The sequence below is a fragment of the Aspergillus mulundensis genome (assembly GCF_003369625.1).
Source record: "Aspergillus mulundensis strain DSM 5745 chromosome Unknown scaffold_2, whole genome shotgun sequence".
NCBI classification, from domain to species: domain Eukaryota; kingdom Fungi; phylum Ascomycota; class Eurotiomycetes; order Eurotiales; family Aspergillaceae; genus Aspergillus; species Aspergillus mulundensis.
Genome location: NW_020797890.1, coordinates 1,266,317 through 1,288,241, shown reverse-complemented (window position 1 = coordinate 1,288,241; position 21,925 = coordinate 1,266,317). Strand labels below are relative to the sequence as shown.

General features: G+C 52.0%; 6 protein-coding genes across 6 annotated transcripts; all 6 read right to left on the bottom strand.

Annotated features, from left to right (window-relative positions):
* Positions 1-195: 195 nt before the first annotated feature.
* DSM5745_03092 (DNA replication factor Cdt1 C-terminal domain-containing protein) lies at positions 196-1,794 on the bottom strand (the record flags this gene model as incomplete). The annotated part of the gene is made up of 1 exon (XM_026745108.1): positions 196-1,794. One exon carries the CDS (start codon positions 1,792-1,794, stop codon positions 196-198), a length of 1,599 nt encoding a protein of 532 aa, XP_026605974.1.
* Positions 1,795-2,449: 655 nt separating this feature from the next.
* DSM5745_03091 (uncharacterized protein) lies at positions 2,450-3,009 on the bottom strand (the record flags this gene model as incomplete). Its single annotated transcript, XM_026745107.1, has 3 exons — positions 2,450-2,671; positions 2,731-2,831; positions 2,889-3,009. The coding sequence occupies 3 exons, from the start codon at positions 3,007-3,009 to the stop codon at positions 2,450-2,452; spliced, it is 444 nt and encodes a 147-aa protein (XP_026605973.1).
* Positions 3,010-4,254: 1,245 nt separating this feature from the next.
* Positions 4,255-6,012, bottom strand: DSM5745_03090 (C2H2-type zinc finger protein; the record flags this gene model as incomplete). Its single annotated transcript, XM_026745106.1, has 1 exon — positions 4,255-6,012. One exon carries the CDS (start codon positions 6,010-6,012, stop codon positions 4,255-4,257), a length of 1,758 nt encoding a protein of 585 aa, XP_026605972.1.
* Positions 6,013-11,900: 5,888 nt separating this feature from the next.
* Positions 11,901-13,325, bottom strand: DSM5745_03089 (Golgi transport complex subunit COG5; the record flags this gene model as incomplete). The annotated part of the gene is made up of 1 exon (XM_026745105.1): positions 11,901-13,325. One exon carries the CDS (start codon positions 13,323-13,325, stop codon positions 11,901-11,903), a length of 1,425 nt encoding a protein of 474 aa, XP_026605971.1.
* A 733-nt stretch (positions 13,326-14,058) lies between these two features.
* Positions 14,059-16,371, bottom strand: DSM5745_03088 (exosome nuclease subunit RRP6; the record flags this gene model as incomplete). Its single annotated transcript, XM_026745104.1, has 1 exon — positions 14,059-16,371. One exon carries the CDS (start codon positions 16,369-16,371, stop codon positions 14,059-14,061), a length of 2,313 nt encoding a protein of 770 aa, XP_026605970.1.
* A 1,263-nt stretch (positions 16,372-17,634) lies between these two features.
* Positions 17,635-18,425, bottom strand: DSM5745_03087 (putative membrane protein; the record flags this gene model as incomplete). The annotated part of the gene is made up of 4 exons (XM_026745103.1): positions 17,635-17,693; positions 17,742-17,875; positions 17,938-18,154; positions 18,221-18,425. The coding sequence occupies 4 exons, from the start codon at positions 18,423-18,425 to the stop codon at positions 17,635-17,637; spliced, it is 615 nt and encodes a 204-aa protein (XP_026605969.1).
* Between the last annotated feature and the right edge of the window lie 3,500 nt (positions 18,426-21,925).

Genomic DNA, 21,925 nt, shown 5'->3' with positions numbered 1-21,925 from the left:
AGAATTTGCAGCAGGTTGGGAGTTTTGAATAGTAGTTGATTAAGTATAGTCTATCATACAGGTATCAAATGCAACGCTATGCTTGTACATAAAATGTCGCCAGTAGTCATAACTCCAAGAATGCCGTGCTGCCATGAGGTATCCGTAAACCAAAAACTTCCATCCAAACAGTGATATGCAAAAAAGAGCCAGATTTCAAATTATAAGCTTTGGAGTGTCCTCCCACCCCGGCTTCAACTGGGCCACTTTGGCCCCGATGTCCTTCAGCTGGACATCACCGCACGACTGCAAAACAACCGACTTCAGCTGGTTCACGACAACAATGCTCACCCAGTGGCCCGCTATGTCGTTTCGAGCCAAGATCTCCAGACAAGCTTCCACCTCTTTCTCCGATATAGGATTCCGCGTTGAGTCTTGCACCCTCTGAACGATGGTCTCGAGACAGAACGGTGTACGCTGCGCTGCCATTCTCGCCATCGGACCACTGCCTACATAGCCGGCGGGCCGCAGAAGAGCAAGTACGTTCGCAACCTCCTCAACACGCCCAGATGCAGCACGACGAAGTAGCACTTCCTTAGATGGAGGCGGAGGCAGCTTCGACTGACGCAGCGATTTATTCTTGATTCGATCGAGCAGCCCCTGTCGTCGGTTCGTCGTCGCGTCACGCATCTTCGCTGGCGTCGTCCCGGAGGTCTCATCATTCGCGGCCTCGGCCAGTAGCACATCCATCTTCACCTTGATAACGCCCCCCTTCAAATCCTGCAGCCGCTGCTGTCCCTTCCGGAACGCCGTAAACGGCGCCAAAGACTCCTCGATGGAGACCAGTCCCAGCGTCGCAATGAAATCCAGCTCTTCACCCTCATCCTGCTCTGCAACCTGCTTGTAGAGCAAATCCACCGCCTCCTCAAACCGGCTCTGCATCTCGGCCTCATCATTAAGCCGCTCCGCCCGCCCAGCAATCCTTTCCAAGCAAACACGCCCAAGCCCATGATTCGCAAGTCGAAACGCACATCCCGGACCCTGGCGCCAGATCCACAGGAGCCGCTGTAGATCTTTAACAACAACCTTCCTTTTTTTCCAGATTCGCTCGATGCTAGGCAAGAAATCTCTTAGATCCGCAGGCGCAGCAACACCCCGGTGCGCAGCGTGAATCGTCAACGCCTTGAGAAACGCCGAATGCAATCGGACCATTTCCTCGACGCCGGCCGGACGCGCTGGAAGACTGAAAGACGCGCTTGAACGCGGTAATGACGCAGTCGTCTTCGCTCGACGCGTCGGAGTCGCAGCCACACGCTTCGTGGGTGTGGACGGCACACTATCATCCTCGTCCTCGTCCTCCCGGATAATGCTAGTTCTCGCCGAGCGCGTCGAGCGCGAAGGCGATAGAGCCGAAGGTGTAGATGTAGGGGCAGCATAGTGACCACTGCGCGGCGACGAAACAGATAATGAACTGAACTTGAGCGATTTCGACGGCGTCAAATTCAACAAGTCGACATTCTCGTTCTCCTGGTTTTCCTCCGAGATCGTAACCGTAGCCTCCTTCCCCTGCTGCCCTTGTTCCCGCACAACAAAATCGACATTGTGAAGCTCGCTCAACTTCCGCTTCTTGGAAGGTGAGACTGGGAGCGTCGGACGCTTGGCTTCGAGGTCCTTCTTGCCGTCTGCTACCGCGCTGAGGCCGACGCCAGGCTTGGTCGCTCTTGCAAAACCCTGAATCCCTGGTTGCGGCTGTGTTTGTGCTCGAGGAAGGCGTGCTGAGCGGCTCCGCGTGACGGTAGAGGAGGTGCGAGGCATCGCGACTTCCGTAGATAATTAAACTATTAAGCTTAAAATGGTTCCGCTATTCAGTGAAGTATAAACATGGAAGGTAAGGTAATCGGAAGAATCGCAACGGTAAATAGGTGTGAGAATGAGGTTCGATTTGTGTAGGTAAGGGGATGGATGATGGGGCGGTTAAAATTGGAGAGATTCTCCACGCGGGTTTTTTTAGCACAGACGCGTCGCGACGCGATTTCGCGATTTCATCTCGATCGGGTTAAATTACTTGCACCATGTCAACTCATCACGATAATTGAACAGTTCAGAAGTGGTAAAGCTTGCTCTAAGGTCCAGATCGTGAAGCAGAAGATTCAATCGATGTTTATTTAACAATTCTATACCACCGAACCAAGCCCACGCATCGCCACGGTGTTCAGGTCCAGGTCGAGACCCAGGTCTGGAATGCCGCATACCTCGATCCCCACTGCCCCGGAGAATTACGAGAAGAACGGAGTATTGGAGCCAGATCGGGCCCTTTATTGTCATTAATTATCGTCAATTGAGTTAGACTGGAATAACTACCGAGGTATAGCTATACCGAACAGCCTGAAGTACTCCACAGAGCACACATTCATGCAATCATCATCATAAAAAGCACCCAAGAAACTCAAGTACTCCGTAGTGAGGGTATCTACTTCCGGCCAAACCAGCCTGACACTGTGCTCTTCGCCTCGGCCGCCTTCTGCTCCGCCTCATGGCTCAGCTTGCTCGCCTGGTCTTTACCGGCCTGGCTCAGGTCGTCCAGCTTCCTCTGTGCCTGCGCCGCCTGGTCCTTGCCCGCCTGGCTCAAGTCGTCGAACTTTCGCTGTGCCTGGGATGCCAGGTCGGTGTTCTTGGTTACGGGTTGGTTTGCCTGGACACCGGCATGTTAGCACCATCGTTGACAAAAGTTGTGGAGTAGAGAGAACATACAGCCTCATCGATGTTCAGGTTCGCTTCCAGTCCAGCACGCTCACCAGCTCTCTCGCCTGTCTCGGCTCCGGGGGCTTTGGCGCGGGCCTTGTTGATGTCGTCTACCGTGCAGTTGTTAGTCAATGGTCGGTCACTGGCATCGGAAATGGAGAACTAACAGTTCATCTCCTCCTTCGCAACCTTGGGTTCGCCTCCAGCGCGGTACAAGTAGTAACCGCCAGCACCGAGAGCGGTGAGACCAAGGTACAGTCCAGTACGGCTCTTGGGGGCAGCGGCCATTGTGATTGTAGGTAGTGGTGGGTTGGGTTAGGTCGTGACGTGATAAAGTCGGTTGTGTTGTAGTGAGGTAGGACACGGGGGTCTGTATATCCTTCGTTCGAGTAGTGTGGTGTGAGAAAGGTCGTAAGTGAGGAGAGTCGATTGATGCTCGTGATTCTGATTCTGGATCTTAGACCTTAGACTATGGGAGACACAGGGGTTTATGTAGTACTGGCGAGCGGGGAGACTCGGCGATGCTTCCAGGTTACCTGACGTCACCAGGGGATCACCACATCACCACCTGCATTTATCCAAGCCAAGCCACATGGATCGAAACAGTTCATGAGATCATCGTGGGGAACTCTAACGGCTTATTCTTATTGTATACGTAAATAGATTAAAGAGACTTGGAAGCTCAAGATCGACTGGACCAGTGATGATATCAATTGGGTTGACTTAGCTAAAGCACATAGGGTTGTAGCCACAAGCAATCTGGAGTCGCGACAACGCCAAAATCAATTAGAAGCTTACGGCAAACACAGAAGTAATGATGATTCATATATTCAGGTAGGGAAAATAACGAGAGAAAACAGTAACACAAACGCTGCCACACCACGACGAAAGAAATTCTGCCCAGAACCTCGCAGCAACTAAAGCCGGGATTGAAGCTGGGGTATCTTCAAGCGCTGAACACACGACCCGAAGGAGAACGCCAGATCATGCAGGCCAAAAGTTAAACACAACAGAAAAAGTAATCCGAACAAAGTATTGACATCGAAAGAACACCTCCTTGGAACCCATCACTATGCGTTCATTCATCAGTCATCACAAGTCATCAAGAGCTGCCGTAACGCTGTGTATATAATCAAGTCACAATAGGCCCGGGGTCTAAAACGCCATGTACACTCAAACCGAAAGGAAACGAAAGTGGGTGTTGTAGTCTGGAGGGGAGAGTGGGATGCTGACAAAAATAGCGCCACTAGGTTTGGACGGAAGGAAATCGGATAGCTGGTATAGGCCATTAAGAGACCGGGAGACAGTAAAGATCACAGCACATAACGTAGACATGATTGGCTACACCATGATATCTGCGGCATTCTTGTTTTCGCTCGTAGCAACCGCGACAAGAGCCTCAAGTCGACCCATTCCAGGATCTCTTGAAACATTGTGGAGGCCAGGCCGCGATTCGTGTTTTAAATGGTAGTTTTCGGGTTGTGATATAGGAGGACAAGCCTAGACTCCAAATCAGTGATTTATCGCTGGTCCTCATTGATAACGGGTGCGTACAGTTTGAGGTGTGTCAGAAGAAAAGGGAGGATGATGGGGCTCGACAAAGCCGTTGTTATGCACAATGGCCGGATGGTACTCAAGTGATGCTGTTGAGGGAGTGTGTACTCCTTCGCTGCTACTTGAATCTTCTGGGCTCGTTCGCGCAGCATGTGAGCTTGATGCAGTGGTGCTATACGAAGACGAGCCATGATGACCACGGAACTCCTGGAGCTGTTGCTGGTATGATGATGACGGACGGGAACCAATGTTACGAAGTTCCGAGATAGTTTGTTGGCCCCAGGTCGATGCATCACGCTGGGAAATTGGCTTGTCCCTGATGTGAAGACCGGTCAGGTTTGTATGCAGCGACATATCCCACGAAACGTGGCCGCGTCGGTGACCAGGCCCAGAAATAGGCGGGGCGGGTCGTCCCGGTGGTGGTGCATAGTTGAACCCGCCGCTGAAGTTGTAACCGGGAGGCGGTTTGTTGTCTACCTGCATCGGACTGGGCTTGCGCACAGGAGGTGTCAAGGAGCGCTGCGCAGCGAATTTGTCGAAGCTTTCAATCCCCGGCAGACGCGGCGGCCGGTCTGCGGTTTCGTTGCCTCCAACCGCTGGAAGCGTTTCCGATGTTTGAGAATTACTGAGGCCACTATATTCCGTGCGGGAGGGAGTAGGCCATGTCGAATAATGCCACGTCCTTCGCCGCAACTCAGCTTCCGTCGGTTGATAATCCCTTTCCACTGGGTATTTTCCGCTGACAGGACTAGCATATATTTCGCCAGGCGCTGCGTAGGTTGCAGCAGTGTAAGGATGAGCATATTGCTGGGGTGCAAAAGGGTTAATTCCTGACGGAACAGATAATCGACGAGCTGCGGTCTTGCCCTCCCAGAAGCCGGCAACCTGGGCCGACCCAGGCATAGGAGAGCCGTTAGCGGGATACATCTGGGAGGGTGTGTATGGAGAGCCGCCCGGCGGCGCATGGAAACCTCGAACCTGGGCAGGTGGCGTAGTGGGGGTGTCCATCATCGGGTCAAGACCTAGCCTAGACCTCGCGCTTCCGTCATTTGCCATGATCAACGGCGGCGGGCGCCGGCGCAGTTCCGCGGGTTGGCTGAATGTTGAGGCTGTCGAAGCGATGCTTGATGTCGACAGGTTCCTACTGTGGCCCCTGCTGTGTGTTCCCTGACTACCTCCAGTTCCTGCTCTCGCGCGACCCTGAGGCCGCACTCGATCAGTTCTGACCTGGCGTTGAAAGCGAGTGCCAGTGGCCGCTAGCGAGCTGTCTGGTATCTCCTCGTTCACGTGCACAGTCTGGGCATGTTGTCGCAAATTATCCAGCCTGGAGAATCGCCGTGAACAGTGGCATTGAAACGGCCGCTCTCCGGTATGTTTGCGAATGTGGCGAGCCAGGTGCTCGCTCCGAGTGAAACTGAGATTACATGGCGGGAAGTCGGTGCAGTAGAAACGTTGGCCCTTTTTTTTCTTCGATGGCGGTGCATGTTCCTTTCGCTCCGACCCGTTATCTGAACCTTCTCCATCCGAGTCGGCTTGGATGGTCTCATCAGAGATCGAATGTGTACTCCGGCGAGACTCGTCAGGCATATGGATATCAGTGTTACTGCTTGAAGCCCCGGCATCCTGTGTAGTGGGCATGCTATTTGATTGAGGGCGAGGTGTCGCAGACGTTGCGTTTGCATCCTCCATGGCGCGGTCTGGTGGCGAAGAAATGTTATTGACAGGTAAGAAAGACATATTGACAGCGAAACTTCATGAGAAAGCCACTCCAAAATGTATACACGAGTCCGACTCGGAAATGTGCTTTGACACGATACTAAAAAAAGGGAGAATTGACGCTTTCGAGACGAGGTAAAAGACGAGATCGACCGAAGATGCTGACTACTAGAAGCGTTTACGCAGGTCAAGTAAGCAGGTGGCCATGTTATGATCGCTATGAGCGGCAACGAAGGGATGAAAATGGATCAGGAACCAAAGACAATTTTCTGCATTGCTTTTATTCCCTTGTTTTTGAATGTTGCATGACAACTTACAGGAAAGGGATGGAGGTATCCCTGCGCCAACAGGGTGTTTAAGCGAGGGGATGAGATGAGTACGGATGGAGTTAAACCGTGGACGTGATCTGAGGATGACGACTGGACGAACTCCGGGCGAAGACGGCGAAGCATTAGTACCAAGGGCGCATCTCTCACGGTCGGCGATAAAGGAAAGTAGTTGGATCCAAAGGAGAGGAGGTGAAAAGCGTCGACTTGGAAAATGGGGGAGGGGGAAAGAAAAGAAGAGAGGTGAGACGGCGAAGATTTGGTGGACTCGATGGAGAGGTCGAGTCCCGGTTGTTGTGGGTATGACAGTAGTAATTCAAGACACCGGGGCCCAGCCAAGACCCAAACTAAATCCAATACTGGGCAACAGGGTGTTAATAATAGACGAGTAGATGCTGCGAGGCGACTGACGGATCGACGCGAGGCGAAGGAAGGGGAAGTTCAAAATTGCAATACAATCAGATCCGTCAAAAACGGCGCCTATTAATAGGAAGCGACGGTGTCGCTGGCGTGTATGGACGGGCTCAGGCACCTCTGGGGAGGAAGCGGAAGCGGAGGGTGAATAATGATAAGGACGTTGGGAAGCCGAGACGAGCCGACAAGGCTGTGGGAAGGTAAGGTAATATGGGAGGCAGGGAAGAAGGCCAGAGAGGGCTCAAAAGGAAAGAATCAGGCCAGAAGAGGAGCCAGAGCTAAGAGAAGTGACTAAGTAAGGGGAAACAATAGTTGATGACGGCAAGATGCCGCCTCAGATCCAGGTGGTGATGACGATAACCATTTAGGTTGGTTCCTACCAAACTGAAATCATCCACCCCTCTCTCCGCGAGGTCATGATGATCGGGGGCTGCACTCTGCACCGTGATAGGCAAGCGTCAGGTACGCCGGACACGAATCATCGCCATTCGATCCGGGGTGGAGACGCAGGTGGGTGTTTCTACAATTTCTGGACCCTCAAATAGAATCTCCCCTTGGCGGTGTGCTTGACAGCTCATACCGTCTATACTTGCAGAGTATAGAAATCTAAAAGGTGAGACGGCCGCGGCGGCTCAAACACTAGCATTGCCTTCTGGGATCATCCTTTCTCCCACACCCCAGACGCAGCATACAGGAGGATACTTTGCTGTTCCATGGTACATAGCAACAGCTAGGTTTGACTTTCAGTCCCCTTTCGTGGACAGCTCATACCAAAGGTCAAGGGGTCATTCAGGCCCCGCGGCTCTGCTACAACGCTGGTGCCCTGATCAGCATTCCAAGCACCTTTCTTTCCTGCCGTTTCCTCAAGCTCATTATTACAATCCAGGAACCAGGATGCCTGCTCCACTTTCGGCGCAACGATGCCAAAGGCTGGTTGCCGGTTGGGCACGATGAGTGACGTTACCATTTGGTGAGCGGGGTCTTCAGCTTGAGCTTCCTCTGGTAACTCTCTCCAATACTACCAGCACGGAAGACTGGAACTCTAGAGCTCTGCAGCAGGGTCTAGCCATGGAGACAAAACTGCGCCACGCGGTACATGCAGGAGTACCTTACATCGAGATTCGAGATCGCGCAAGCATCCTGTGCGCTCGTCAATCGTCGTTATTTTCTGCCTCTCGGTCGTTTGCTTGTTCCTAATATCAGGCCACGTGGGTATCCAATCAGGTAGAAGTCGACTCCAACCATGCGCTTGGAATTCTTCTCAGTCTAAGTTTGTGGCGGAAGTGCAAGAACCGGACCAGAATCCCAGGCCCAGCTTCAATGGAAGACATTATGCGGGGATTGGTAATTTTGCACCACCTGCTGACACGATGAGGTGCTTCGCTTCGATAGACCCTGGCCTAGCTGTACCCGTTACAGAGTACGGCCTATCGATCCATTTTTAAGGTAGGGGTTCTCGTTGTATGCCGTTGCAAGTATTCTTACGGAGTACGGAGTACTCCGTACACCGTTGCTGGTCCTCGGAAAGTTCGGATACCTACCCCAGAGTACAAGAGTACGGTCGCCACCCGCGTCTTCCCAGCAAGGTAACTCGTCTTCGCAAGCTCTCTCCATGATAGCGTCACTCTTGTTCCTGGTTATCATCCTGCGCTCAGTCCGCACCGAACACGCAATACCCACCTCATGATCAGCCCGCAGAATCGCTACAATTGGCCCAGAGGGTGTTTTCCCACAGCGCTATCCCTGGATGTACTATGTATGTACTCGTACCCGACCGCACCACGGAGTTCTTCTTCGCAGGAACGGTAGGAAGCACCCCAAGGTTCCTGTCGTCTACCGTCTACGGAGTGTGATCTACGTAAGACAGTCGTTAGGTAAAGTGTGGAGAGATCCATGGTGGGGTCAAGGTTTCGTTCCGGTTTTGTTCAACATTCCCAATCACCATGACAGCTGCTGCATCATTAGCCTTCCGCGAGGATGAGTCGAGTTGAGTCCTTCAAGGGATATCCTTGCGCATGATTTGCAATGGCTATCCTGATAGGAATACGGCCAACAACGCTATCAGCACCATCCCAAGTTGAAATCCTAAGGAACAGTGGCGATATCAGGGACACCGAGAGTGAAGAGGGGCAGTTCGACACTCCAAACCAATCTTACACGAGTTTCACTCCTCACCTGAAAATCAGCGCCACCGAGACAGCCTCTGCCCCTCCTCTTCGCCGACTGGTCTGGACCTGGTTTCAGGGTGGCAGGGATTGTATCAGCGCACCACCATTCGGAGGCAGCCTTCTCAAAAAAAGGAACAAAGAAAGCTAGCCGCCCAACGCTGGCTTATCGGCGGGGATGCCCTTACTTTCACGAGCCATCAAGGTCAGCTGCTCATCCACGGACTTAGTCCGATACATTGAATAAGGTATCTACTTCTGTACGGAGTACCAGGCCCTGGTGGTCGGTACCTATTCTGCTAATTAGCACCGGCATATCCGTCGCTAATTAGTGGTTATTTCGCCTCTACGTCTACGGGGCACGACCTGTCAAAGGTTCACGCAGTTGAGAACCTGCCCAATCACATGCTTTATACTTTCTATCTGCCCGTCCCTGGGGCAACCTTCAGGTACGCATAAACTTTCAACTCAACACCTCCTGAAACAATCCATACCAGACAACTCATTGCCCAAGGCGTCCAAGAGCACCGGCCTGCAGCCTAGCGGTGAAAGCCTCCAACATCTGTTCCCGGCGCCTCCTCGCCAATAACAGTGCATCATCTCCAACTCCTACGTACACCCATGCAAGCGCATGCATATCATAAGCAATAAGATTATTGCTATTGCATAGTACATAGTACTTCCGGACTTATGATGCGTCCAGCGCTGAGATGGCAGTAGCAATGCTTTTGTCAGTGAAGTGAGGTGAGGGTTGCCTTGGAGCCGAGGAGCTGAGGACCGAAGGTAGCCGTGTGTATTGCGATTTGGCCTGAGGGGTACACTATTTATACTTCGAAGTCTACGTAACCCAGGTTGGCGCAGGGGCAGCTGGCGGCTCAGGGTCCGGGGCAATGGGGCATTGTTGCATCATGTCCGCCACCCGTGCCCCGCGAGTAAAGAGCAAATTGCCCTACCATTCTCACTTGTTCATCGACTATCAGAGAAGAATAGCCACTGCTCATTGTACGCGATGAAAATGAGGAGCTGGGACGGAAGTATGCCCTGGCGGCTTGCTATTCCGCTTGTGACCATGGTCAAAAGATCCCGCATCTCTCCATCGGGCTCTCAAGCCTCGAAGACCGTACGGGGTTAAGCTTTAGCCCTTCACGCCCTCACGCAATGGTGTCTTTCATAAGCCGGATCCAAGTCCCGCTTGACCAGGGAGAGTAAAATTCTGGCGACCTGGAAGCCGCATAAGGCTTCGCCTGGACGGTTTATAAGAAGCAGAGGCGACCGCTGAATTTGCCAGGCTAAAAGCTGACAAGAGTCTTTCTGATGAAGAGCCGCTCCTCGAGTTGATTACATGCTACGACATAACCCCTCGTGCAATCACCAGATTGACTGGTAAGATATGAGCACAGCAAAAAGTCACTTACGTGTGCGGATTGGCTTACATCCTCGCAGCGCAGAAGATACATGTCCCCTTCTTAAGTATTACATACCAGTAAGTTGCCAAATACGTCTGGCTAGACCATGAGCCTCTTCGTCCCGATATGCTAGGTCTTGAGGTCTTTCGCACACACATTCCAGATGGTCTTTTCAAATAGATAGTGGCCGACCTCAGCCTGACCGAGACTCTTTACGGGCCAATGGTGTCTCATGGCAGCGAAGAGACACGCTTTAAGTACCTGTATGTTGTGAGTATCAATGCTCTTTGCGGGTCAAGCTTTCCAGTAAATAGCACTAATATGAAGCAGTTGGTTAGTGGGATAGTGGCCCTCTTTGGGGTTCTATTGTCGACAAGCCTGGCGGGGTATTGGAGGGCAAGTTCTTCTCCAAGCAAGGTGGTATTGCATATCACTTCGTCTCACTCGGGATGGTCAATGCTGTGTATATTCAGGTCAAAAAGGAGTTTTGTACTGACAAAGCTAGCCTGGATTCCATAGCTCAGATTCTGACAGAGTGTGCCGGTAAGTCTCGGTCATATTTGTTAAGAGCGATCTCTATCTAGGCGCTCATGAGTCCTAGCCTGGACTTTATCAATCGACAGACAGGAGCCAGGGCTCCCGTGCTCGCTCTGTCGTGCACCGGCAACAATTCCCAACTCTTCGGGCTAGACACAACAGACAGAGTAGTATACTCTTCTGCACCCTGGTCAGAAAGCAGGCATCCCAACTTTTCCCAAGAACAGGAGTGACTTCTTTATATCGCTCAAAGTAAGCATTATCTATGGCTTATTGTGCCCTAACTCACCCAGTGCAATATCTACCCAAACGTCAATTGAACTGGTTCATCTTGGCATATATCAACGCTATTCGAGCATTCATGTATTGTGATGATAGTAAGCCCGAACCGAGTCCTCAATGGACAAATGCCCTTTCTTATCTAGAAGACGCTCTATGGCGTCTCCGACAAGCACATAGCCATGCAAGCATCTCAAGTGGGTTAAGGCCGACGGCATGACGAGAAAAGGGGTATGTTAGGGTAGAGGTTTCGAGTACGGGCCGCTCTCTATCCCACTCAAAGCAAGTCTCTAAGAAAAGGGTGGATTCTCAACCGGGGCGTGTTCGTTGAATATGTTTACCAAGGTATATGGCAAATATTAGCTAGAGACCTATTATCGAATGGATACTATGTTTCCTCCTTTGCAAGGCGTGGGCATCCACGCCGGCAGACTCAAGGGACTCTCACGGCTGATTATACTAAGGAGGGACAGCGGCTTTAAAGTAAGACCAGGGCTTGGTCCGCTTCCTTTGTCATGAGCTCAACTGTAGTCCACGAATTACGATCCTAGTAGCCTATCTGGAAGAAACGCAATGATGAGAGAGAATACGACCCATCTGGGCGCTACTAGAGCACGATGATATAAGACTTGCTGGGGTTGGCAGATAAGAGTGTAATAGATTACTGATGTAGGCAATACAAGCTAGGTACAATCAAGTATAACTGCTATCACAACATTGGTGATAAAACACATAGGTATATAGATCTATAAAACAAAAGAGAGATCAACGCAACTACCGCTCTAAAACCCCGCCACTGCACCAACCATAACCGCTGCCTCGCGCTCCCAATTACCCTGAGTAGACTGCTTCTCCATCCCCACGGAAGCCGGCAACTGCGAACCCCGCAGTACACATTCCCTTATCTCCTTCTTGAGTCTATCGCGGCTTGAACGGAGCGTACGTGCCGAAACACCACCACGGGCGATGATTTCCTGTACACGGGGTGATAGGGAAGACGCGAGGGAGCGCCAGAAGTAGGAGGGCAGGGAGGATGTGTCGAGGGTATTGAGGAGGGGTGTTAGGAGGTTATTCCTCGATAGGGAGGAAGTGGTATCTTGGAATATTTGGGGAAGGCAAGGATGGGATGGGGGTTTGATGGTGCTGAGAGTTGTCTCCAGGGCGTGGATGTCCTGGCAGCGGGCTGAGATTTCGGGGAGCGTTTTGTCGAGGGTTGGGAGCATAGTTAGTGAGCGGGAGAGATTGTTGAGGGAGGCGACGGTGGTTGTTTGGATGAAACCCTGCAGAGTGGAGAGGAGGAGGTCCGGAGTGAAGTCTTTTGGGATGGCTGTTTTCGGCGGCAGATGTGAGAGGAGATAGAGGGTGTTGACGCCTGATACGAGACGGGCTCGTGCATCGCGGGCTTGTTTGTAGCTTGATTGGGAGGCCGTGCCATTGCTTGTGTTTGACGAGGATGCGATGGAGAATCGGTTGATGGCTTGCTGTGCTCTGGCCCTGACGAGGTTCTCGGCCGGGATCAGAAGGTCAGATTTTAGGGTTCGAATGACCTTGACCCGGTCCAGACCATAGCCCTCTTCGCCTACGCCCGTATCAGACAGCAGCCGACGCAGACTCACGATGGTTGATGCAGCGCGCTCCAGCGCACGGGTATCGTCTCGCCCTGACCCTGACCCTGGCGCAGGCCCAGAACCAGAAGAAGACAGCTCGCCTGCAGGGCCGGACCCAGAGCCGGACCCAGAAAGCCCACCACGCCCAGTAACCTCGACCATCTGGCTGTCCAGCTGGCGGCCTAGCGCAATGCACCTAGCAACGGCTCGTGCGAGACGCACGGTGGCCAGGGAATTCTCCGCAGCAACCCTCGCTTCCTCGGCAGCCTCCCACTTGCGTAAGACTTCGCGCTCCAGCCGCTCATAGCCCTGTGAGACAGCGGCTATCTGCTCGTCTGCCTCCTTAAGGATCTTGCCCGCAGCGGCGGTTTGGTCCCCCGTGTGCGTCAGCAGGGGCAGAGCTGATTTGGTGGTCAGCGTGTGGATGTGCGTGTCGATCTCTTGGAGGTCGAACAATACCCGGGAAAGCGGGGTAGAGAGGTCCAGCGGTGTGTCTGTTGCATTGTTGGTGGCCACCACCAGCGAATTGGCAAATGAGGCTGGCGAGAAAGCCGGGTCTAGGAAGGCCTCGTAGTCTATGTACGAGGGTTCGGAGGCCATGGCTGTGTTGATGGCCTAGCTCCAAGCCAGGATCGATGGCACAGATAAGCCGATTTATGGCTCGATACCAGAAAGCCGGTTCAATGGAATCCGGGAAATGGTGCGTTCCAAATCACCGCTTTTGTATATCCAGCAAGTCCAGCCGAGTGCAGTGACAGGCGTGGTGTCCTCAATAAACGGTGGTGTGCTCAATGAACGCCTTGTAGGGACGAAACTCAATTCGACACCTTGAGAAATCGCATGTGACAATCTAGCAAATGCAAAGCAGAGACCCCGAGCTGACATGCATCAGCGAGTGACAGTCGCGCAGTTGTTGACTGGCTGTCTAGTTGTTGCAGTCTGGACTCTGTAGCGAGCCGCAGGGGATCCGTTCTCGGGCTTAGTCATCATATACTCTTGTCACCAGGGTTGATATAGCCATCACGAATAGGAAGATAAACTGAACTGGGGGTATATTTATACTCGGAGCAGATACGGCTTAGTAGGAATGTATTTTATGGCTAGTTCCATAGCATTGGTGCACTGCCTGCTGATCATCAAGACCGCTTAGTACCCAGCTTTATCAGCGAAATAAAAGAGCATATTCTAAACACATGTACTGTAGGTGAAAGATAGGGTATGCGAGATGTTAGACTAGTATTGTCATTAAAGACAAGACCGGGTATCGCTATGCATTGGTCGTACTTTTTAAGCTCGTCTATATACTGCATGGGACGGAAGAGATTTAGCCAATCTACCTGAATGTAAAACTCCTTCCAGGCAGCTCTTTCTTCTCCTTCTTGACTCCAGTCCGAGGAGCCTCGAGTGCCTTCTTGTATGGATCAAATGGCCGCTTGGAAGGAAGACCAGACGTAGCTTGAGGTTTGGCGTTGAGGATAGATTCGGCCGTGTCGTAATTGAATGGCGTTGAGTCCTCTGCAGCCTGAGATTGCTTCTCCTTTTTCTTCTTCTCGCGCTTTTCCTTCCGGCGCTGTTTCTTAGAGGGAGGCGAATCAACCTCGATAGGGATCTCGTCGAGTTCATGCTCGGCTTCGGGTTCTTCTGAGGGTGAGGTTGTTTCGGCTTCGGCCGGAGGTTGTGGCGCACCCTTGCGCTTACGTGGGCCACCAAGTTCTTTGACGGTGAAGATCTTGTTCTTGTCTTCTTCTTCCTTCTTGGGTGCTGGTGTGGGGGTTTTTGGTTTAAGTGGTTGCGCAACGCGGACTTCGGCGACTGTTCTCGGCATAGGCGGAAGAGGGAGGGAGAGGCGAAGGGCTTCGGCGGATGCTACTAGAGAGTATTCCAGTGGAGATTGGGGCGGGGTCTCGGCATCCAGCACAGAGCCCCAGAACTGTGAGATTTCGTAGCGGGAAGCGGTAGGGAAAGAACCATCTTGCGCTGTATGAGGCGTCGGAGGAAGCTGTACTGGTCGCTGGCTTCTGACAGGTTTGACATAGATGTCACGCCATTCCGGCCCGGTGGCACCTTCAGCCTTTGCTGTCTTGATTATCTGCAACAGGTCTGGGGCACGCTCTTTGGTGAGCGGTGTCATAGGAGACATTGTCCTGAACAATGTACCAAGGTCTTGAGGCATCGTCTGGGCGACTCGGAAAAGGATGTGCTTTGGGAAAACGCATTGCACACCTTCATCCTCCTCCCGAGCTACCTTGTCGCGCCATTCGTGCACTGCCCTGAGGACAGCAAACTGCTCGTTGTTGAGGATAGCCGGGCTGCGCGTCATCAGGTCGTACCAACCACCCGCGCCTTGCCCTGTAGCTGCGTCGTAGACGGGACGCTCATATCGCTGCAGCGCCTCGGCCTTTGACTTCTCGAGGACATAATCCACAAGGTTCGCCTCGGGCGTGGAGTTCTCCAAGAGTTCGTTTCGTAGGTTGTCATAAACGTAGAGGAGATAGTGGGTATCGGAACGGGCATAGTTGAACATGCCAGACGGAAGTGGTCGAATCCGCCAGTCGGCCATCTGGTACTGCTTATCGGCCTCAAAGTTGACAAACTTTTGCAGCAAAAACTTCAAACTTTTCTTCGGATAGCTGAGCGCAAAAGCGGCATGATATGTGTCGAACATGCCCACAACATAGAGGCCGAGGTCGCGCTGCAGCCAGATAATATCCATGCTTGATCCATGGAAGAGCTTCAAGATTTTAGGGTCCGCGAACACCTCGTTGAGCATTTGTAGCTCCTCTCTCCACGGCTTGAGCGTGTCCACAACCCAGTCTTTGTCCCGTGTGCTAATCTGCATCAGCGAGACAAGTCCATGATAAGAATGCACGTCGTGGTGTTCCAAATCGATCGCAATCTCACTCGCAGACTTCAGCTCCGCCAGCATCTCCTTCACCCCTTCCAAAGTATCCACAAACGTCGCGGTCGTCGATTGGAATGGCAGATAGTCAATTGGAGGTGACACAGTATAAGCAGAGCCGGGGTACTTCGCAGCACGGATCTCCGTCTCGTACGGATTACGATAACACTTAGGCGCGTCAGTAGGTGGTGTCAGCGACTGCTCCAGCGAATCGATAGCATGCGGCTTGGTCTTGAGCAGAGGCTTGAAGGGCGATGTATCCGTAGGATCGACCTGGTGCTCAAACTGAAGTTGGGGTTTGGGGATTTTCGACGGGCCATAGTCGTAAATTGTCGGGAAGTTCTGCGTCTTTCTCGTACCCGTAGCCGCATCTTTCTTCTCTCCATCCTTATCCTGCGAAGGGCTCAATTTTTTAATGACCCCTGTGAATTCGTCCAAGCATGCATCTGCCTTTTCCAGGAGCGCATCAATCACATCCACAATGCCCCGCCAATTATCATCGATTGAATCCTCGTCTGACAGTACCGGAGCGGAGATATCAGTCCCAGCAGTAGCCGCCTTCAAGAGAGACGATGTGAGCGACAGCAATCGACCGCTTTCCTCATCCAACCCTTCCGAGACCTTTGCGCTTGAGGTCCGGTGGAAGTTGAGATCGTCAACGGGCAACGCGCCGACGGTACGGGTGACATCCATAAGAGACGTCTGCACCCGTTCCTGAAACGGTGCAAATCCAGCGGCTGGGTCCATGTTGTCGAATCCCTGCCGGGCCGTTTCTCGCAAAGATCCGAAAAACAAAACTCTGGCGAGAGTTGAATAAGAGAGTTTCTTTGAGAAACGATAAGGCGGAGATGGAGAAATTTCTCTGCGGCAGCTGACCGCCTTCCTAACATACGGAACTCCGTAGCTTCTCCGAGATTCTGCTGGTCTTTGCTCATTGATATCTCACTCATTCTCCCAGCCAGCTCTCAATTTCGCCTCACGTTCCATTCCACATCTTCAATTCAATCAGGTCAACATGGCAGCTTCTATAGCCCCAGAGTGCAACAATATCAAAGAGTGCGCACCGAAACTCCGCCGTTTACCTACTTTAAAGCTAATCCGTGATCACTAGGAAATACGACACTTGCTTTCTCAAGTGGTACAGCGAGAGTATGCTCATATAGCTCTCTATCTTGACCTCCAAAATCTTACCAGAACGCGTACAGAATATCTCCGCGGCAACACAAGCTCCAACGAATGCGAAGAACTCTTCGCCAAATACAAGTCATGCCTGACAGTACGTTTCCCACCCCGCTTTACTCGCGGGGCTTTCCAAACACTGTACTAACCCGCGGTCACGTACAGAAAACACTCAAGGAGCGAGGCATTGACACCATGCTCGAAGAGGCACGAAAGAACACACCCGAGACTGACGCCGAGTATAATCGGCGGTCATGACGACATAATCAAGAAATGTCAACCTTCATGTAATGCTCGACGATGTAGCTCGTGTGTGAGCTCGGCATGAATGGCTTGGGTTCTATCCCCATTCGCATTCGTGCTACCATTCTACTTTCCACCTTTCGCTAAACAAGGTGTTTACGTCCTCCGTTGACTTGTATACTACCGTTACGACTGTGTACGATACATTTCGCATTTACTCACGGCGCCCGGTGTCGGTGGAATCTATTGCATTTCAAGCGATATACGATGAGATGATCTATTATTAGATACCTTTGCAACAATTCAATCGTATCTTTGTACAGCACTCTACTTCTTCATTATCGCGGTGTCGGGCTAGCTAGGTTCGACCATGGTCTAATCCCCGGTGTCAACCGGCGGCTTCCACGACATAAAGGTCGGTTGAGGCAGGCCAAGTCTTTTCTGGCAATCACTTGCCGATGGAGAAAGACCATCCAGAAGTGTCCTCTGTTCTGGGCCTGGCAATGGCCCTAAACAATATCCACCCTGACGCATTTATTCACGCCCGTTCGGATGTCCCTCATCACCGAGCGACTTCAAACGCATGGCCTATTTCGCCAGCGTTTTCCGTCGCTGCTTGAGCATGTACGAATACATCATAATTGAACCTGATTGGTCAGCTGGATCGTAATCTGCATCGCAATCCCTCCACTCACCTGGTGCATACAACCCGAGAAAGAAGTAAAAGATCCCTGCAACAAGGGAGCTGCTTGTCACACTGGTAGCGCGGTACATTAACCACCATTCAGCCGTGATCCCAATTGGATACAGGGCAATGAAGAGGGAGTATCTAGATGCGCAGGCGCAGCATTAATGATCTCTGTCTCCGAAATCTGTATGCATAGCACATACCTCAACCACTTCAACAACCCAGGAACATCCAAACCGGCCAGCAAAACCACGAAGTAGGAGTACCGCACCGTATCTGCTATAGACCAGGCAAAGAGCATAGCTGGGTAAGCTATTGACGATGCCGTCACAGATGGGAAGGCATAGTTGATCGCCCAGACTTGCACGCTACGCGCGAAGATCTGCGTGAAAGTTTGGAAGACTGGGGAGCGGGTAAGGCCTATTGACTGCTGTTAGCGTACGGAGTACGTCAATGAGACCGTGTCCAGAATAAATGAATGCGCACCAGTTGCAGCATGTAAGATCTCTACGACAGCTAGTGTTTGCGTCCATCTGGCTTGGGGCTCAAGGGCTGTGTATAGAGTTGGTAGCGAGTTGGAATTGAAATACGCTGTTAGCACGGTCAGGAGGATACGGAGCCAGAGAAGTGCGCTGATGGCATTGTAGAGGAGGAGGTAGGTTTTGGCGGCGGGGGATTGAGAGGGAGCCATATTAATTGAATTGACTCAATCTCTAGCTTTAAAATGAGGGCTAAGAAGGTTTGGAGATGATGTCCGTAGGACAATTTTCTCCATGATGGCGTTGGATGTTAGCGTCAACGTTGGACCTCGGCTCATTTTGCTTTGGTTAGGTGCCGTATCTTGTCTAGATCCCAGACAACGTTTCGAGTTAAGCAGAATAAAACGCGGGGACTGGAGTTGCTCAGGGACCAGTCGGTAGATGTTACCTCGCCAAAGCACTTGTGGATATCACATTTGATAATACATTTTCCTAGATTGAGTGCCCTCTCAGCCGAACGTAGGTATAGACGAGGTATGCCCGGACTTGCTCGAAGTTCCATGTTGAGATCAATCCAAAAGAAGAGATACTACCGGCCGGATTTTGAAAGCCACGGCTTGGGGCAAGTTGCATTAGGCCATCAAGGGTCCAAGCGAGAACCACGTGGGTGTTCAAAGAGCTTTGGCCGCCTCATAGTTCATGCGGATGCGTTGATTCCTGCATTAGTGATAGAGGCTACTGGGTAGGTACTCCGGACTCCCGACCGGAGTACGATGCACCTCGCCTCACATCCCTTAGATGTGGCGTAGCACTGGTATCGCCTACCTTGCCCTGCTCTAGTTGTTCAGATGGGGCCAGATTCTTGGTGTTTGGGAACTAGCCTCATCAGAATGATCAGATGCTACAATCCCCTCTTGCACGCTTAGCCCTGACATCGGCCTGGCCTAGCCGTACCCGGAGCTGAACCCTTAGTGCATATAAGGTTGGGGCAGTAAGATGTGCCAACCCGGAGGCATACTGTGGAGTGGGGACTCGATTACAGACGGGGGCTGTTATAGATCGAGATCGAAATCAGGTCAATGGAGACGATACGGTAACAACTGACAAATTAGACAATGAAGATCGCAGCAAAACATTGACCAGGCCGTCATCGAGCATGTTTGACCATGGACAGAGCTTCGAGATATGGCCGGGTGCCCACATACTCGTCACTATCGATGCCCCACTCTTTGCAGGAAAGATAGTGACTGTTAGGTACTCCGTAGGAAGCGTGGCTAGAGAGCCACCAACCATGATCGTGCCCAGGTTACGCAACCCTAGCTATGACGCATGGAAAACTTACCATCCCGCCCCAATACCCCAGAGTTCAAACTTCCATAAGACGGCAGTGACACATAAAAAGCAAGCATAAACCGCGCCGTAGATCGACGGATCTAGGATTTGGAAATGTCTTTGGTGTCTTCGTCCAGATGACCTCGTATTTGCAATTGCATGATCCCAGTCGGATTCATAATCAAAATGGCGGGGTTGCGGAGAAGACGATCACGGGCATCGAAGCGATTAAGCTCGTACCCCTGAGCGCACTGACACCAAACTACTGTAAGACTGAGGTGGATGCGGTTGTTACACCGCTAAGTCAAAACCCGAGGGGCTAGGGCACGCTGGCCGCTGGGCAGCAGACGCCGAACGTAATTGTTGATGATCGCACTTAGTAGTACTGTGCAGCAGTAGCAGTAGTGTGGGACTGTGGGTTTGACGGCGGATAATCTTCATTTCGCAGTTCTCATCCACGGTTCAGCGCAAATCAATATTCGTGTCATTTGTTCTGCTTCTGCGCCGTGAGTCCTTCATTTGGCGGGTCGCAGTGCGCTCGCAACGCCTTGGTATGGAAATTTGATTTAGTGAATGATCTGTATATAGTAAGTCGCTTTGAAAATCGGAAATCGCTAATACATTAACGTGTTCAACTGAAGTCTTGGTCAATTTAGGAATCCGAAGTCGCAGCGGCCGATCCACTCGGGATGGCAGGGTCTGCTGATTTCTGAAACATCGCTCAATGGAGAATGATGTAATATCGAACCCAGGCCAGCATCGGCTCGACGCCAACAGATGTATATTGACAGCCGCGGCCAATAAAAAAAGATCTGATGCGGTCAGATGATCCTTTACTCCGGAGTAGTGCTGGGATGACTAGGAAAGCATAGGCGCCTGGCATACCAGGTTACCAACGCAGGTACCGGGCAGCCGGGCTGATACTCAGACTTCAGAGGAGAATTGATTGCGGGCCGGGCACATGGCGGGGTTGGACCTTGGCAATCAGGAACTGGAACCGGGGCCCACCTGACTAGTATTGCGAAAAGTTTCATTTTGAGTGACCGATAAGGGAGGGATAAAGGTTCCAAGGTTGATCTGATTGCTAGCAGCCACTTGTCCGTACCGAGTTTACGGGCTTAAGACTGTCGTGTTTGCCACTCGACAAGAAATGCAAGGAATGGGCTTCGTATCCTGATTCCTGAAGTTCAGGAATGGTGAGCTAGAGCCGACATCAACGGCGGCTAAGGTCGATGCATATCAAGAGAACGGTGGGCCGCTTTGACGAGCCGGAATGCACCAATAAAAGAGCAGGATTCCTGCCCACCAAAGGCTACTAGAGCCACCTATCCATGCCCCAAGCCCAACCGGCCTTGTGATTCTCGTCCATGCGAGCCAAGCATGACTCGGAAGCCCGGGAGGAATGGAACGCTCAGAATCGACACTGGAATGGAGGCTGACAGCGATGGCCAGGTGCAGTGAATGCCGGGAACTGAGATAGGCACCACCGAAACTCAAAAGCACAGACGGTGATCGAGTCAAATGGTCCGTGAGGTCGAAGCTTTGCCCTCGCCGAGCCGCTGCTGCTGCCGCGCAAGGTCGCAGGGATTACTGTCGGCAGCCAACCCGACAATTGGCCTGACTGCCGCTAACGTACGATATCACACCGTGCATCCTGGACGGTACCCACGCTGTGCAGCGAAGCGAAATAATAAAGCAACAGGTGTGGCTCCGCCGACCGAACTTTGGAGGTTGGCTGTGGCAAGGATGGCCGCATGCGGAAATATTGAACCAAGGCGCCGCCGCCAGGGGTAACGACGCTAAAATCTCATGGTCAGCAACTCAGGCTCTCAGCATGTCTTCAGGCCTTGCCGAATTTCTGTACGTGATACGTGCACCAGGTGGCTGCGGCGGATGTGGGCAAATTCCCCTTGCATCCTGCATCAGCTTCGAGGAGGAAGAGGTCGGAAGTCGATCATCCGGATAGTATCGCTTATGAATTCCATCTCAAATTAATCTCGCTGCGAGTGCTGACTGCTGACAGGATTGTTAGGCTCGCAGTAATGCGGTCTTGGACAGGAAACCAGGAATGAGTGCTCCACCAGCGTCTGAAATGGGCCATGGCCCATGAAAGCGAGCAAACATGGGTCAGGTACCGTGATGTCCATGGGAGATGGTGTGGTGTGGAGGTGGAGAGAAGAGGCAAAGCTCCTTTTGATTCCAGTGTCAACGCGGACGACTACGCAGTCTACAGTGTCAAGAGCCGGGAACTCAGCAGGAACCAAGACTGCGAGATTAATTGTTTGTATATCTATCTACGTATCCAGAGTCGGAAAGTATCTGAGTCAGAGTCTATCTACATAGTCTCTGGATCTCTACGTAAGACTCCTTTCTTACGGAG